The sequence below is a fragment of the Hydra vulgaris genome, chromosome 03 (genome assembly GCF_038396675.1).
Source record: "Hydra vulgaris chromosome 03, alternate assembly HydraT2T_AEP".
Lineage (NCBI taxonomy): Eukaryota > Metazoa > Cnidaria > Hydrozoa > Anthoathecata > Hydridae > Hydra > Hydra vulgaris.
The window spans coordinates 6,121,403-6,137,404 of NC_088922.1; the positions used below are offsets into that span (position 1 = coordinate 6,121,403).

The 16,002-nt window shown below is 32.8% G+C and overlaps 1 protein-coding gene across 1 annotated transcript; it reads right to left on the reverse strand.

Annotated features, from left to right (window-relative positions):
* Window positions 1-13,247: 13,247 nt before the first annotated feature.
* On the reverse strand, window positions 13,248-13,805 carry LOC136078417 (histone-lysine N-methyltransferase SETMAR-like). The gene has a single exon (XM_065794189.1). It carries the CDS (start codon window positions 13,803-13,805, stop codon window positions 13,248-13,250), a length of 558 nt encoding a protein of 185 aa, XP_065650261.1.
* Between the last annotated feature and the right edge of the window lie 2,197 nt (window positions 13,806-16,002).

Consider the following 16,002-nt stretch of genomic DNA (forward strand, 5'->3'; position numbering starts at 1 on the left):
TTATTGATGTATGACTTTTCGTTGAGGTTTTGTTATGGTCTCAAAATAACGTTTAATTCGGACCATAGAGAAAACTTTACTTTTTGGAAATTTCGATTTAGATATGGTCTCAAAGTTACTTTTAATTTGAACCGTATAGAAAGCTTTACTTCTAAACAATATTTTTTCCCGATTCGTACATCGTTTTTATATCACGACTTATACCATTGTTATATCACACATAAAAAATTTTTAACCGCTCATTTAGCTAAAATTTTCTGGTTTTATTTTAGTATTTAGTTAGTCTTATTACAATATTTATTAATATATTATTTATCTGCTGATTTTCGTATTATTACTATTATCAAGGAATTTTTATTTTATGTTATACATTCATTACTCAGCTTTGTTTTAATTTTCATATGCACAGTTTTCATCTTTTATTATTATTCATAGAATTTCTTATATCCTTCACTACATGTTTACATTTATGCGGGTGACATTTTAAATGGTTTTTGTGCGACTTTTTTTTTCTTTTTTCGCTATCATAGACTATTTAATTATTGTAATGATTTTGGGTTACGCGGGTTGCTCATTTTCTTACATTTTTAATTGGTGAAAATATTTCGAATGAGGTATTTATGACAGCGTTAGAGTTTATTGAAGACTATTGTTGTTTTGTTGACTTTTAATGAGGTATACTGCTTTCTTATTGTCTTGGGTTTATTTATGCTAAAATTACCAATTTGGTTTTATATGTTTTAGAATAAATTTATTAGTATTTATGTGTTTCTATTAGAATTTTAATTTATTGTGTTTTTTTTTTATTTTTTTTATTTTTATTTTTGTTTGTTTAGTAGATCTACACTTTTCATATCATATTGTCAAAAAAATATTGGTGGTTATTTGTAGTGAGTCCTTTTTTACTGCAGTATGAAAGGCGTAAGTCGCGGGGTAAAGCATAAGTGGTGATGACGTTTGTCTGATGGGATAAACTAATTAAAAGTGCTGATTCTCATCAAAACGCCAGTAATAACAGACGTGACTCTGAAGAGATGTTTATTACTTTATCACCACACAAATTATGTTTTACACATCAGCATTAATGTTTTTTTTTTCATTCTGAGGCCTTACATTGTTGTATACATACTTTTTATTTTTGCAATCAATTTTTTGTTTTATTAGTTTTGTTTGGTAATATTTTTTGTATATCTTCGTTCATATTAGTGTTTATAAAACAGTTTATTGTTTATTATTGTTGTTAGTACTGTTTAGGTGCATTGTCTGTCTTATTTAATTTTAAATATTTCTTTATTAATCTTTATTTTTGTCTTGACAACTGTCAAAATATGCTTTGTTCGAAAAATAGTTCTCCTTTATTCTAATGTACTTCATTTCTTCCCTCAGGCGTTCACTGCTCGTGTGTGACCATTCGGCGAATTTTATATGCCAAAGTTTTTAAATAACCAAATTTTGTAAAATTAAAAAAATTTATAATTTTCAATTTTTGGTTAAATAAATGGAGATAAAAAGACAACACCGTTAGGACTTCTTGGGGCACCTAAAAATAATTTTAAAAAATATGTATATATATATATACATATATATATATATACATATATATATATATATATATATATATATATATATATATATATATATATATATATATATATATATATATATATATATATATATATATATATACATAGTGGATAAATTATTAGCCTCATCATGTTTAAACCCAATATTTTGTAAATCTGTAAGCAAATTTGTCTGGTGCATATTTTGTATTCACACATTTAATTATTGTTGCAATCAACAACTCTTTAGATTATAAAATAGCATAACTTAATTTAGTGTTGTTACAACTATTAAATAATTTGACTGTTGACAAAATCGACTAATATATTTTCTAAAGTCAACTAAAATCTATTAATACATTTTTGAAATCGACTGAAATTGAAATAAGTCGGTTTAGTCGAAGTATGGAAATAATTTAATTTTTCGAAATAAATTTTAATAAAAATAATTAAATAATTTATATTTGCCTTCGATTTTTAATATCATATCAATTAAATAATATTGGAGGAGAAAAGGGCCGCTTTGACAATGAGATAATCTATTGCCTGACCCCAACGATTTAGGGATCTTTATACTTAAATACTTGCTATCAAAAAACTCATTACAATCATATTTACAATGTGATTATATAGGTTAATGACATTTAGATTTTGGAGCTTCACAATTTAATTTTTCTCTAAGGCCCTGAGCCAGTTTGGAGCAGCCCTGGATGAAAGTATTTAGGGGTCATCCATAAAGTATATCATGCTTTAGGAGGAGGGGGGCGGAGAAGGGGGCTAGTGGTTCTGTGATTACTCATACCGAACTTGTAACTAAATAGTTACAATGTTATAACAAGGAGGGGTCTAAAATGGTCAAAAATTGCGTGACATAATTTTTGGACAACCTCTAATAGTTATAATAGTACATACTATTTTAACTAAATGAACAAACAAAATTAAAGATTGAAAAGTTAAATCAAATGAAAAGAGTATTTTAAATGAATAAGTATTTTAAGATTTTTACTCAACTCAATTGACTTTTAGTCGATTCGTAGGAAGTTGTTGGTCAATTAAATTGACTAATCAATTTTTCAAAGTCAAATAATTTTTGACTAGTCGACTTTTAGTCGATTTAGTCAAAGTTAAAAACAATATTAGTTAAATTACGGTACATTTGATAAAATCATAAAATGTATAAAACTTGATATTTGTGGTAACAAATAGAAGTAGCCTCGTCAATAATTATTTTCAGTTTACTTGTATATGTTGATCTAATGATATGCATTTGTGACTTGTAAGTTAAACAAAGACTGTGAAATGGGACATGGTAAGCGTTTAACGAATGAATGAAGAAATAGCTGTAATCAAAGCATACAAAGATACAGGCTTAGCTAATCAGGAAATTGCAAAGAAAATTAAAAGATATCCAAAAGTGGATAGTAATTACTTCAAGATGGGTGTTAATTATGGAGGTTATAAGGGAAGTGGTGGCAAATGTAAAATTGATATTTGTACTAAACAAGCTATTGTACATCGTGCTGCTGCTCAGACTGCATCTCAAATTCATGCTGATTTACAATTACCTGTAACTGTTTAATGTGTGAGACAAGACTTACATGAATATCCAAACACAGTTTGGAAAAGTTTACCACATTTTCTATCATACTTTCTACTAACTACTTTTATACTAACCACAAACATTCTTATTTTCGATGTTTATGAGTGGTATTTATTTATTATATTTATAGGACACATTTCATCCATAAAAGAAACGGTAAGTTACTCACAACTATTAGTTACTATTTTCTATTTGGTTTGTGTTATTTTTATACATTAAAATTGTTTATTTTAATACATACGCATACATGCATGTGTACACGTTTGTCTCACTGTTGTAAAAAATGACCAAAAACTACTTTGAGCTGACCCGAGAAAACCGCTTTGACAGGGTGAAACTACAATGTTTCCTGACTCCAAAAATGTAAAATTTAAAATCTAACTATTTCGTCCGAGAAAATAATTTTGATATTTAGTTTTTAGTACTTTGCGCAATAGGGCGAAATGACAGCTTTTCAAATTTTGCATTTTTACAGCATTCAAAAACTCTTCAAAATAAGCATTTATTACTCCAAAACATAACTGTCTAAAATTCACTTGAATAATAGTTTATTCTGACACAACTGATATAGTTTTTCATTAACAAGATGGAAATAATAAACACTTTCTTAAATAATTCTTTTAGTTATTCTAAGCCAAAACACAAAAACAACCTCTTGATTCTAAACACATAAAGAGCAAATGGTACATAAAATAAATTCTTCTCAATATTTGATTCTTCACAAATGATTGCTGTTGTAGTCCACAACACATGAAAGATGCCTCTTTGCATACTCAGGATGATTGCGGTCTCTTTTGTATCTCTGCCAACGTGAGCTGAAATTATGATGCATTGATTCTGTTGCCTGCTCACTAAAGATCCCCAAGGGAGCCCTTTTGATCTCAATGAATTGCTTCACAGGGAAGAAAACAGCATGAACTTTTGGAGTCACACTGATGTTCATGATTGCCAAATGTGAGTCTCTGAAGCGATCAATTTTTTCAGAAAAGTCATCCTCCAGAACCATACCAAAAAATGCTGTCACCACAGACTTAAACTTTCGAAGGGCATCAATGATTCCAAAGACTTGAAAAGCAGACTCAGTCTCTGCAATTCTTTGAAGGAGGTCAAGATTGCTGAGAAGCTTGTGACAGGCATTCCCTGCAAACTGCCCACCATGGTATGGTTCTTGTTGAATGTGGAGAGCTGAGGGCCACTTGACAACATTGGGCCAAACTTCTGTCATGGCTTTGTACATGTGATTGACCACACCAAGGAGAAGATGGAGTTCCATTGGTGGTATGAGCTCCAAGATGAGTTTGTTTTCAGAACCAGATAGCAAAGGCTCATGCACTACATTGCCAAAAGATCTTGCCTTTTTGATATCACCACCAGACTTAGCAAACTCTTTATAACAGGCAACAAGTGAGCCTAGTGTCCTCAAAGATCCTGATTGAGAAAGATGCTTTGATTCTGTGTTGCACCAAGAGCAAGGGTGAGTACTTGCATGGCTCTGAAGGCCACAAAGGATGTTGGCAAGTTTCATGTCGCATGAGACAACAAAGTTGACTTTGTCTAACTTGATTAAAGACAAGATCTGCCTCACATTTTCAAAGTTTTCTGGTAGTCCTTCTGATAAAGCCACAAGCATTTGACGCTTTACACTACTGTCTTTGGCAGTCCTCTGAGTTAAAAGTTTTTTCCGTGGTGGTGACCTTGAATCACAGTGAGAATCCAACTCCATGATGCCAAGAGAAACTTTCAGAAATCCTCCACCTCCATCAATTCCCAACTTGACAATATGATTCTGGAAAACTCTTCGAGAAAGCAGGACTTCATTCAAAAGCTCGGCAAGATCCTTGCAATGCACAACCACAAAGTCAGTGGAGTTACTCTCTGATAAAACTTGGATGCTGGTTTGAGTAAAAAACTCAGACAACTGTTTGCCAATGGCTTCAAACTTAGCAAGAAAACTAGTCTCCACAATCTTGGTGTCACTGACTCTGTTGATGGTTGATGCCAATTTCTTCATGCCAAGGTTGGACAGTCCTGTGTTTAGCTGAACTTGTACAAGATCTTCAGTTTTGATGCTGGGTTCAGGAAAAAGAGCTCTTACACTTGAGCTTCCTAAAAATGAAATTATATAAACACTTTTTGTAATTTTAAGTTTTAAAATTAAAGTTATTCCCTCTGAACCTGCCATCTTTATATGTATATATAAAAGTATCACCTGTTTTAACTCTAAGTGGTGGGCCGCCTTTAGGATGCGATATTTTGACAGTACCACCAGGTGTGGAAGGTTTAGTAGAGATGACTTGAGTAGCTATTTGCTCTGCAGCGAGTGGATCAGCTGTAGCTAGCTGCTTGAGATTCTCTCTAAAAGTGAATGGAGTGCACTGATGAGGCAGACCTCTTCCAACTAGACTCAAACAATCACCACATCTTTGAGGGGTACAATCTTCCACAGGTTTAGAATAGTCCACTGGGCTCTTCTCATTCAACTTCAAATGTCCAACTTGACAAATAAGACAGTTGCAACCTTGATCTCTTGTTGGTGGTCTAACTTTTATAGATGAGAAAGGAAACAAAGGTGGCAGGTTAACATCTTTTCCTTCATCTTTTCTCCGAAGAATTGTTCGACATGAGTCACAAATGCCTCTTGGCACTCTGGTATCAGTCAAATCAAGACTTGTATGGTAATGCACTCTGGTATCAGTCAAATCAAGGCACTCTGGTATCAGTCAAATCAAGACTTGTATGGTAATGCTTGAGGATCTTTTCAACAAGGAACTGTGTCAACTCTCGAGAGCACTTCTTCAGACACAAGACACAGACAGAGATCCAACAATCTTCATGATTTTTTGAAAAATTTGGCATTTTGAAATTTTTCTCACACAACTGATAAGTAAAACACTTTAAATAAACATGTTCACTGCCAATTTCCGGAATTTTTAGCTTGTTTACAATTTTGATGCAAAACTTAAAACAAACATGTTCACTGCCTATTCCCGGAATTTTCGGCTTGTTTACAATTTTGATGCAAAACTTAAAATAAACATGTTCACTGCCTATTCCCGGAATTTTTAGCTTATTTACAATTTTGATGCAACAAAATGTTTATAATATAGTTCAACCATGAAATTGGAGGTAAAATTTTATCTTCTGAGTTAAAATAAATACAAATTATACTTGCTATATAGACTGTTATGTTTTAGAGTAATAAATGCTAATTTTGGAGAGTTTTTGAATGCTGTATAAATGCAAAATTTGAAAAGCTGTCATTTTGCCCTATTGTGCAAAGTACTAAAAACTAAAAATCAAAATTATTTTCTTGGACGAAATAGTTAGATTTCAAATTTTACATTTTTGGAGTCAGGAAACATTGTAGTTTCACCCTGTCAAAGCGGTTTTCTCGGGTCAGCTCAAAGTAGTTTTTGGTCATTTTTAACAACAGTGGTCTCTTCTAGTGTAAGTGTACATGATATTTAAATGTATTTACATATTTGTTTATATTTACACCACACGCATCTCTTACCACCCTCATGAAATCTCTAAGAATGTTGGAGCTGTATTAAAAACTGGGTTAGGGATTGGATTTTTTGGCTTTTGTAGTGTAGTCCTATTATATTGCAATATTGACCAGCATGATGTAAAGTGCAGGCGGTGAGATCTTTTGCAAGGACACGCCCCTGACGAGTGGCGTTAGTGCAGGTCTTGGGCTCTCCGAAACGTCATTGGTGATCGCAGTACATTCCTGAGGAGAGGGGTCACCATTATCCACTACTTAATTTTGATTGGTTATCATGGCACCAACATTTTTTACCTCTTACAACCAAGTATTATAGCGCTTTGTGAGCTTTATATTATGAATTTGTTACATTTACGACATTTATATACTTTTATCTCACACAGGTGATATCAGTTTTCAATTTATAATTTAGAGTTTACACCATAAATAGTAGCACATATATTAGCCTATTTTTTCTTTTTATATTGCCCGTACTATCATATTTTATATTGCCCGTACTATGATATTTTGTTATCTACTTATTTTATTTTATTATTTTTGTATGGTGCGATAATTTTAGCCATAGTTGCCGTTAATAAACCAGTGGATCTATATTGACTTATTTACTCATAGGCCATTGTTTTATCATTTGTTTAAGATGACTAGAGCGTGAGTTATTGTTCACCCTTTCCCTGAGTCCTAAATTTTATTCCTCCTACACAATAGTCTTTACATTCATTTATGATTCTCACCCAATGACATCATCTACAATCTACTTCTACTTTCACATCTCCCAGGTCTACATAACTGGACGGCTCCGTTGGTCACTTTTTGCGACCATTGTGTCGCATAAACAAACAACTTTTTATATTTTCTTATGATTTTTATTTTTTATTCAATGACACCATCTACAATCTGTTTTTATTTTCACATCTCCCAGGTTTACGTAACTGGACAGCTCCGCTGGTCGCTTTTTGCGACCATTGTGTCGCATAAACAAATAAATTCTGTTTTTTCTACAAATAAAATACTTTTAATTTTTTTTCCATTTATAATTAATTAAACATATCAATTTATAAATTTTTGATTTGCAGTAGAAGATAATAAATAAGAAATAAAGTAGATTTAATAATTGTTTCACTGCCATTTGTTCAACTATTAAATTAGAACAAAAAATAAAGGTGAGGCTAACTCTATTTTCTCCACTGTATATATATATACAGTATTGAACAAAACATTTGCAACTAACATCGAACAATGATAAAAAGTCTTCCTAATTTTACATGTCTTAAAAACGAAACGAACTATACTACTACAGCAAACAGTTCAGGAAACTGGAGTCATAGCATGCCATGACATGAGCAATCAGCTGACAGGTGACAGCACACAGGCAGAATTTCGTTGACAAGTGCCATTTTGCAGCGGACAAAACAAGTGCAACTTTTTTGGTTTGTTTCATTTTCTTAAGTCTGGTCCGTGTCAACGTCACGGAAGTTTTTTAATAATTAAAGGAAGTATCCAGAAGTTTCCAGAAGCATGCAGAAGCTTCCAGAAGTTTCCAGAAGAAGCATCTGGAAGCATCCAGTAGAATCCAGAAATATCCAGAAACATTCGGAAGCATCCAGACGCATCCAGAAGCATCCAGAAGCATCGAAAAGAAGCATCTAGAATCTTCCAGAACATTTCATTTCACTATATAAGAGCAGAACACAGGTTCATTTTACTATATAAGAGACATGTAAATCGACATGTAATTCAGTCAGTATAAGTCAATCAGTCAGTATTATCTAGGCAGTTTATCGAAGTGAGTTTTATCAAAGTATATTATTGAAGAACATCAATACAAGAAGTGAAATACAACAAGTGTTTCATTACATCAATACAGTCCACATCCAACCAAGACGTTGTGTTCCACAGAGCATTATTGTATCATCACAAGGTATATGTAACATGGTAAGCCTTGAGAAGCGTGATTATTTATTTTTATGACTTCAAGTGCAAAAATGGCTCCCGAAAGTCTTGGATTGGAACTAAGAAAGAAAATTATTGGCGATTACGTAAGTGGAATGTCACAAAAAAGTATTTGTGATAAATATCGCGTGAAAAAATGGACCGTATCAAAACTATGTTCCAAATATCGTTCTCTGGGGAAGTTGGCAGCAGATAACAAAGGTGGAAGACCGCGTTCCACCACTTCTAGAGAGGATTCTATGATCGTCAGATCCGTCAAGAAGGATCCCTGAATATCATCAGTCGAGATACAAAAGCAATTAGAGCTGCCTGTATCGGACCGAACAATCAGACGACGTGCTGTTGAAGCCGGATTGTTTTCTCGGCGCCCTGCAAAGAAACCGCTGATTTCACTAAAAAACCAGAAGAAAAGACTCCTGTTTGCTACATCTCATATTGACTGGAATGTGCAGAAATGGCGAACTGTCCTGTTCAGTGATGAATCGAAGTTCAACATCATTGGGAGCGATGGCATTTGCCGTGTACGTCGACCGGCCGGAAAACGCCTAAATTTACGTGACTGCCATAAGACCGTGAAGCATGGTGGAGGCAGTGTAATAGTCTGAGGGTGTTTTTCTGTTAACGGTCTAGGTCCAATACATCGAAACGATGGAATAATGGACCTTTTCATGTATTAAAATATCCTGAAAGATGTTATGTTACCTCATGCTGAATGGAATATGCCAATCAAATGGGTTTTTCAGCAAGACAACGATCCGAAACACACTGCAAAAGTAGTCAAGCAGTGGTTTCAAGACAACCACCTATCGGTGATGGATTGGCCGCCTCAATCTCCGGATCTCAACCCTATCAAGAACCTGTGGGAGATCGTCAGCCGCAGAATCAATCGTGAAGGTGTTCGTAATAAGGATCAACTGTTTGAACAAATCCAAAAGGCCTGTGCAGCGATTCCACAAAGTTTCATTGATCACCTGATCGAATCTATGCCTCGAAGATGCAAGGTTGTGATCGACAACAAAGGATTCGCCACGAAATATTGATAGCGAAATACAGCTTGGTCAACATTTTGTCGAGTTGCACTTGTTTTGTCCAGTAGGAAATCAACTTTTTTTAATACTTTTGATTAATTTATTAATTTTCGTGTACAAATAATGAACTTTGTGATGAATAAAACTTGAAGAACTTTGTCTTTAAACAGTAACATAGTTATTTCTCTAAATTGAAAAAATGCAGCACTTTTAAATAACGAAACTAAATTAGCATTATTTGGTTGCACTCGTTTTGTTCGATACTGTATATCGCGAGGTTAGAATTATTTTGTTCTAACTCCATGTTTTTCCGAACTGAGAAAATCAACTTCAAAGTTTTAAAAGGACCTGTAGACCACTTAAACATAAAAGACGTAAACAAATTAGATTCACATTAATTTCCCATACTTGCTACCACAGTTTAAAAGTAAATCCTTCAAAAGATATAATGTGCAGGTATCTGAATTACCACACCCTGATTTGGAGATAGAATAATATAATACACACTTATTTTATAAAATACAATATTATTTTGTTCTATCTCCATTTTTTATATAAAAATATAATACAAATTAGTATTTTGTATATATATTGTATATATTGTAGCAAGGTAAAGAACTGTTTGGCATACCTCTGTTTTATTGGAATAAAATCTTACTTTAACTAGTAAAAAAACTTTATAAATACAATATTTATAAAGTTTAATTATATAAAGTATGTACCAAGATTTTTACAAAAAAATAAAATTTTGGTTGAAATAAGCTCCAAGAACATATTATCCAAAATACATTTCACAGTGAAATGAATTTCAAAGATTAAATTCAGCAAGGTAAGCACATCTGGTTAATTCATTAAAAACAACAATTTCAATAAGAAGCCCATTTAACAACATAACATAAACATAAAACATAAACATTTTGACATTAAAATAAATTATTTTAAAATACTATTATAAAATGTTATGTCTACAGCAGGCATATACTTGAACATACTTTGAAGGTCCTTAGCTTTATCATTAGAAATTTGTCACAGCTAATAAAGATCGTGGATTGTTAGGAAGACGCTTAATTCGTACTTCTGAACAAACATCAGTAAATGACTTTCTGTAGTATATATGATCTGAAAACTCTGCCCTGTAAACCAGATGCTTTATTTGGGTATAGGGAACAAGGTTATAATTAAAATAGCCTGCAATAGCTGAAAAATGCTTAAAATCCAATCTTTTCATTTGGTAGACAGAAAAAGGATTTCTCTTTTGAATATTAGCAATTGCTCTGATTAAACCAAGTGGACTAAATATTTCAAGAGGAGCTAGTGCTCTATCAATTTGACTATGTATATTGTCAACTTCTTGTATACTAGAATGCCCTGATTCACAGAACTTTTGCTCTATTACCCTGATTTTTGGGTAACGAATCAAAAACTCACGTAAGGCAATGGACATGTGACTATTTCTATTTTGAGGCACGCAAGAATTAAACCATAGTATGAGTTTATTAACATCTGGGTGGTCAGCAATTATCTTCTCTAGCTAGCATGTTATACTACTTGCAAGGTCATTTCCTGCACGACCTGAAATGCCTTCATGCCAAAGCATACAATAACCTTTTTTATTTAGGGAGCAATGCCCAGTTAAATTATAAGCTGAGAGTTTACGTTTGTAAAAAAATGCTCCTATGTTTGATTTTGGTAAACTTATTACATTTTCAAGGTCAATGCATACTACAGCTACATTTTTATCCTTAAGTTTGCGGTCTTTTTCACGTTCTGCTCGATTTTCATTCTTCAACATTACATGTTTGGAAAATTTTTGGGTTTGCTCCTCAGTTGGATTTACTACATTATGGTATTCATAACATGTATCACATAAATCAGTTTTTGGCTTTTGAAATTCGATGTTAAAGTCATGCTCAAATTTGAATCTATACATATGCTTCTTAACAGGGGCAATATTCTTTTCTTTGCAATAGGTAGAGTAAAGTTCATACATTTTATTAAGATTTAAAAAAGCTTCAAAATATTCTTTTTTTGTTCTTTTACGACAGTAGTGTGATGGTACACGTGGAAATTCATTGATATGATCTTTAACACTTTGTTTTGATCTTTGATCAACAACCTTTTTGGTGTGTTTCTCCCATTTTGAAAAGGCTGGGCTTCCAGTAGCATCATTCTTGTTTTCATGATGATAATAAACTCTTCTACTACTTATATTTAAAGTATTGAGGTAAAATTCTTTACAAACTCGAGTTTGCAAATCACCAACAAAAAAGCTGTAATAAAATGAATATGTTTTTCGCGAATTTTCATTGATGGTTCGATGACGTTTCTTCTGGAGTCGTTCAGTAGTTCTACCTACCTAGGGTATATATATATATATATATATATATATATATATATATATATATATATATATATATATATATATATATATATATATATATATATATATATATATATATATATATTTTACCTTCTACGTTTTGTTGTAATTTTTAAACAAAAAAATCTACCGCGGCTGCCATTTTGATTTTAACGACTTTCAAATATAAAACAGATAAAACGGAGATAGCACATTATAATTTTAATTTATAAACTGCATTAAGGAGGTGGAACAAAATGCAATGTCAGGTATATTAAGAAATAATTTATTTTTTACTGATTTGGTAGTAAAAAATAAATATTTTAACTATAAAAAGAAAAAAAATTTATCTAACTCAAATTTTTTGATTTGTGGAGATAGAACAAAATAATTCTAACCTCGCGATATATATACCCTGTAGTACCAATTGAAGTGCGAAGTTTGTTTAAACTTGTCATGTTAACAGGCATGTGCTTTTTATATAGTTCCCGCATTTATTTGTATTGTTTGAATAGATTCTAGATGACTCGTTGTTCAATGGGGAACAATGGTCATTCTAACAAGACAGTGCCCCTTCGCACAAAGCGAAGACAAGACAGAGGTGGTTGACAGCCAATGAGCCCGATTTTATCTCTACGGATGCCTGGCCGTCAGCATCACCAGATCTTAATCCATTGGATTATGCAATCTGGTCTAAACTGGAGGCGAAGGTGTGCTGCAAACCTCACACTTCCGTTGGTGCCCTCAAGCGATCACTTCTCAGAGAATGGGATGCTTTATCCATGTATACCGTGCGTAAATCAATCGAGGAATGGCGTCCAAGACTGGAGGCGTGCATACGGGCAAAAGGGGGTTATTTCGAGGACTCTCTTTATTAATGTGTACTTTAGCATTTTAACTAAAACATAACATGCATATAATATGTATATATTACATTTGTTCTTGCATTAAAAACATGTTCTCTTAAATTACTGAATTAAAATTTCGCACTTCAATTGGTACTACTAGGTATATATACCTAGGGTATATATATATATATATATATATATATATATATATATATATATATATATATATATATATATATATATATATATATATATATATATATATATATATATATATATATATATATATATATATATATATATATATATATATATATATCAGGCAACCAAAAAAGTTCGTGCGGTTTTGCAGATCCATAAATAAATACACATAAAAAAATTTTTAATAAAGTTTATTCTGAAATATAGTCTCCTTCAGCAAGAATGACTTTCTCCCATCGTAAAACATGCTGGTATATTCTATTTTTATAAAAGTCTTGAGCTTGGTAGCTAAAAAATTGAATTAACTCATTTTCGAGATCTTCTCCATTTCGAAACTGTCGATTCCTCGTATGATTATCCAGGCCCAAAAACATGTGGTAGTCGCTTTGCGCAAGGTCTGGTGAATACGGAGGCTGAGGTAGAATCTCCCATTGTAAACGTACTAGAGTTTCCCGCGTGATTTTTGCGGTGTGCAGTCTAGCGTTGTCCTGGTGGAATACAACACCTTTTCTGTTTGCTAAAGCTGCTTGTTTTCGGTAAAGAGCAACCGAAACTCTGTCCAATTGGGCTGAGTATATCTCAGCAGTAATGGTTTGTCCACTTGGTAGCAACTCATAGTGAACTATACCTGCTGTAGTCCACCATACACACAGTAAAACCTTTTGTTGGTGAATGCTTGGTTTAGGAGTCATCGGTACTGGATTGTTACTGGCTAGCCAATGATATGTTCGTTTTTTGTTCCAGTACATAATTCATTTTTCGTCGCACGTCAGCATCCGGTCAAAAAACGGCACTAAATTGTGGCGGGAAAGCAATAAAGAACAAATGGTTAAGCGCTGTAGCTTGTTTGTTTCACTCAACTCATAAGGTACCCATTTGCTCAACTTCCAACGTTTTCCAAGTTGGTTCAAATGTAAACGAATAGTTTCATCACTCACATTAAATCTTAAGGCAAGGTCCTGACATGTTTGACTGGATTCCTGCTCGATTGCCAGCTTGATTTCCTCGTTGTTTGCGATGGATGGTCTTCCAGATCTTGGTTCATCTTCAAGGTTTTCATTTCCAGAAGAAAATTTTTTAAACCACTTTTGACCCGTCCGTTCTGCTATGGTACCTTCCCCAAAAGCAGCGCATATCTTACGACAAGCTTCTGCAGCTTTGGTTCCAAGTGTTATTAAATAATCTAGAAAACTTATTAATTAAAATAAGTAAATTAAAAAAAAAATTTTGTAAAATTTTTATACAACTTTTTCGTTCTTTTTTTTTTAGAGTTGTTGTTGAAAAAAACGTCTTTTATCTTGATTTAACAACAATTGAAAGTTTTGATATGCAATTTATTACCAATTTTTATCAGTCCATATAATTAAAAAAACTAATTTGCTATGTTTCTTATATTTTCGTTATATTCTTATCTACTTTTTTCCTCAACTTGCATCAATTTTGGTATTGGAAAATAACAAACGCTCTAAAAATAAGAAAACAAAAACAGTAAATATTAAGGTATATTATTTTTTTGACAACAATTTTCTTTTCTTTATCAATAAATTTTTTTTTAGCTTATTTTATTTAGGTTTTCTATTTTGCATAGTCTTCCGTTCTTTTCTTCAAGTTATGCTGATTTATTCTCTAATTTCTTAAAGCTTTATTTTGCCGCAAATTTTCAAAACGCTTATTATATAAAAATGCGGTCAAGTTGTTTAAAAAAATTACATAGAGTGTGGACGTACAAGATGTGTGACTGCACGCGCTTCCCAGGAAGGCTTGATATAAATAATTTAACATCTTTGCTTCCAACAAGGCTGCAAGCAACCACTATTAAAGTTGGAATTTACTGGAAGAGAAAAGATTAAGATTGTAGAACAAGATAATGATTGACAGATGAATTAAAAGATTGCGAATTATATGAATCAGGAAAGCTAGATGAAGGAAGAGAATTCCAAAGAACTGATGTTCGAGGAAAAAAACTAGAGGAACAGGAGTTTTTAGGATCATTTAGGAACATTCACAGAAAAACGATGAGACTTAATTGAATGAGGAGTAACACGGGAATGAATTTTAGTAGATGGCACAAGAGACGCTAGCTCTTTAGAGCAGTGCATAGCTAGCTCTTTAGAACATAGCTCTTTAGAGCATAGTATTAGTATAAAAGAGAAAGAGAAGCAACATTATGACGATGTGATAATGGTTGGAGGTTGGTTGCAAGAGCAGGTCCAACTATGTTAAAAATGCGTTTTTCCATCTTGGGCATCAATAGAAGATCCGCCCCAGATATGGCAACAGTATTCCAGACAAGGCCGGATTTGGGATTTATAGAGATAAAGAACAGAATTCGGAGTAAGAAAGCGTCGAGCTCGATAAAAAGATGCAACCTTAACAGATGCTAATTTTGCAATGGATTTGATATATGTTTTCCAAGAAAGAACGGAAGTAAGAGTTTATCCTAGAAGATGAAGGGTAGATGACTCATTGAGTACATTACTATTCATAAATATAGGAAGATCTAAATTATTGCGATAACGATTGGCTTGAAAAATTGATTTTTAACAGGATTAAAGTTTAACAGCCATTGTAAGCCCTATGCTGTAGCAGAAGAGAGATCCTTTTCAGGCTCAAATGCCCCCTCCAAGCAATCAGAGAGTGTTGGCTTCTTATCATGACAAGAATAAATGGTATCATCAGCAAACAATGCCACCTTAGATGTGAGAAAATCTGGAGGATGTAATCTAAAAAGAGTATAGGGCCAAGGATTGAACCTTGAGGAACCCCTGAAGTTACACAATATGAGGAAGAATGCTGTCCATCGAGGACAACTTTTATACTATAATTGGAAAGAAAGGATTAAATAATCTTAAAGATGTTATCCGATACACTGTAAGAAGAAAGCTTATGGAGAAGACCAGCATAACAAACTTTATCGAAAGCTTTAGAAATTTTAAGAGCAATGGC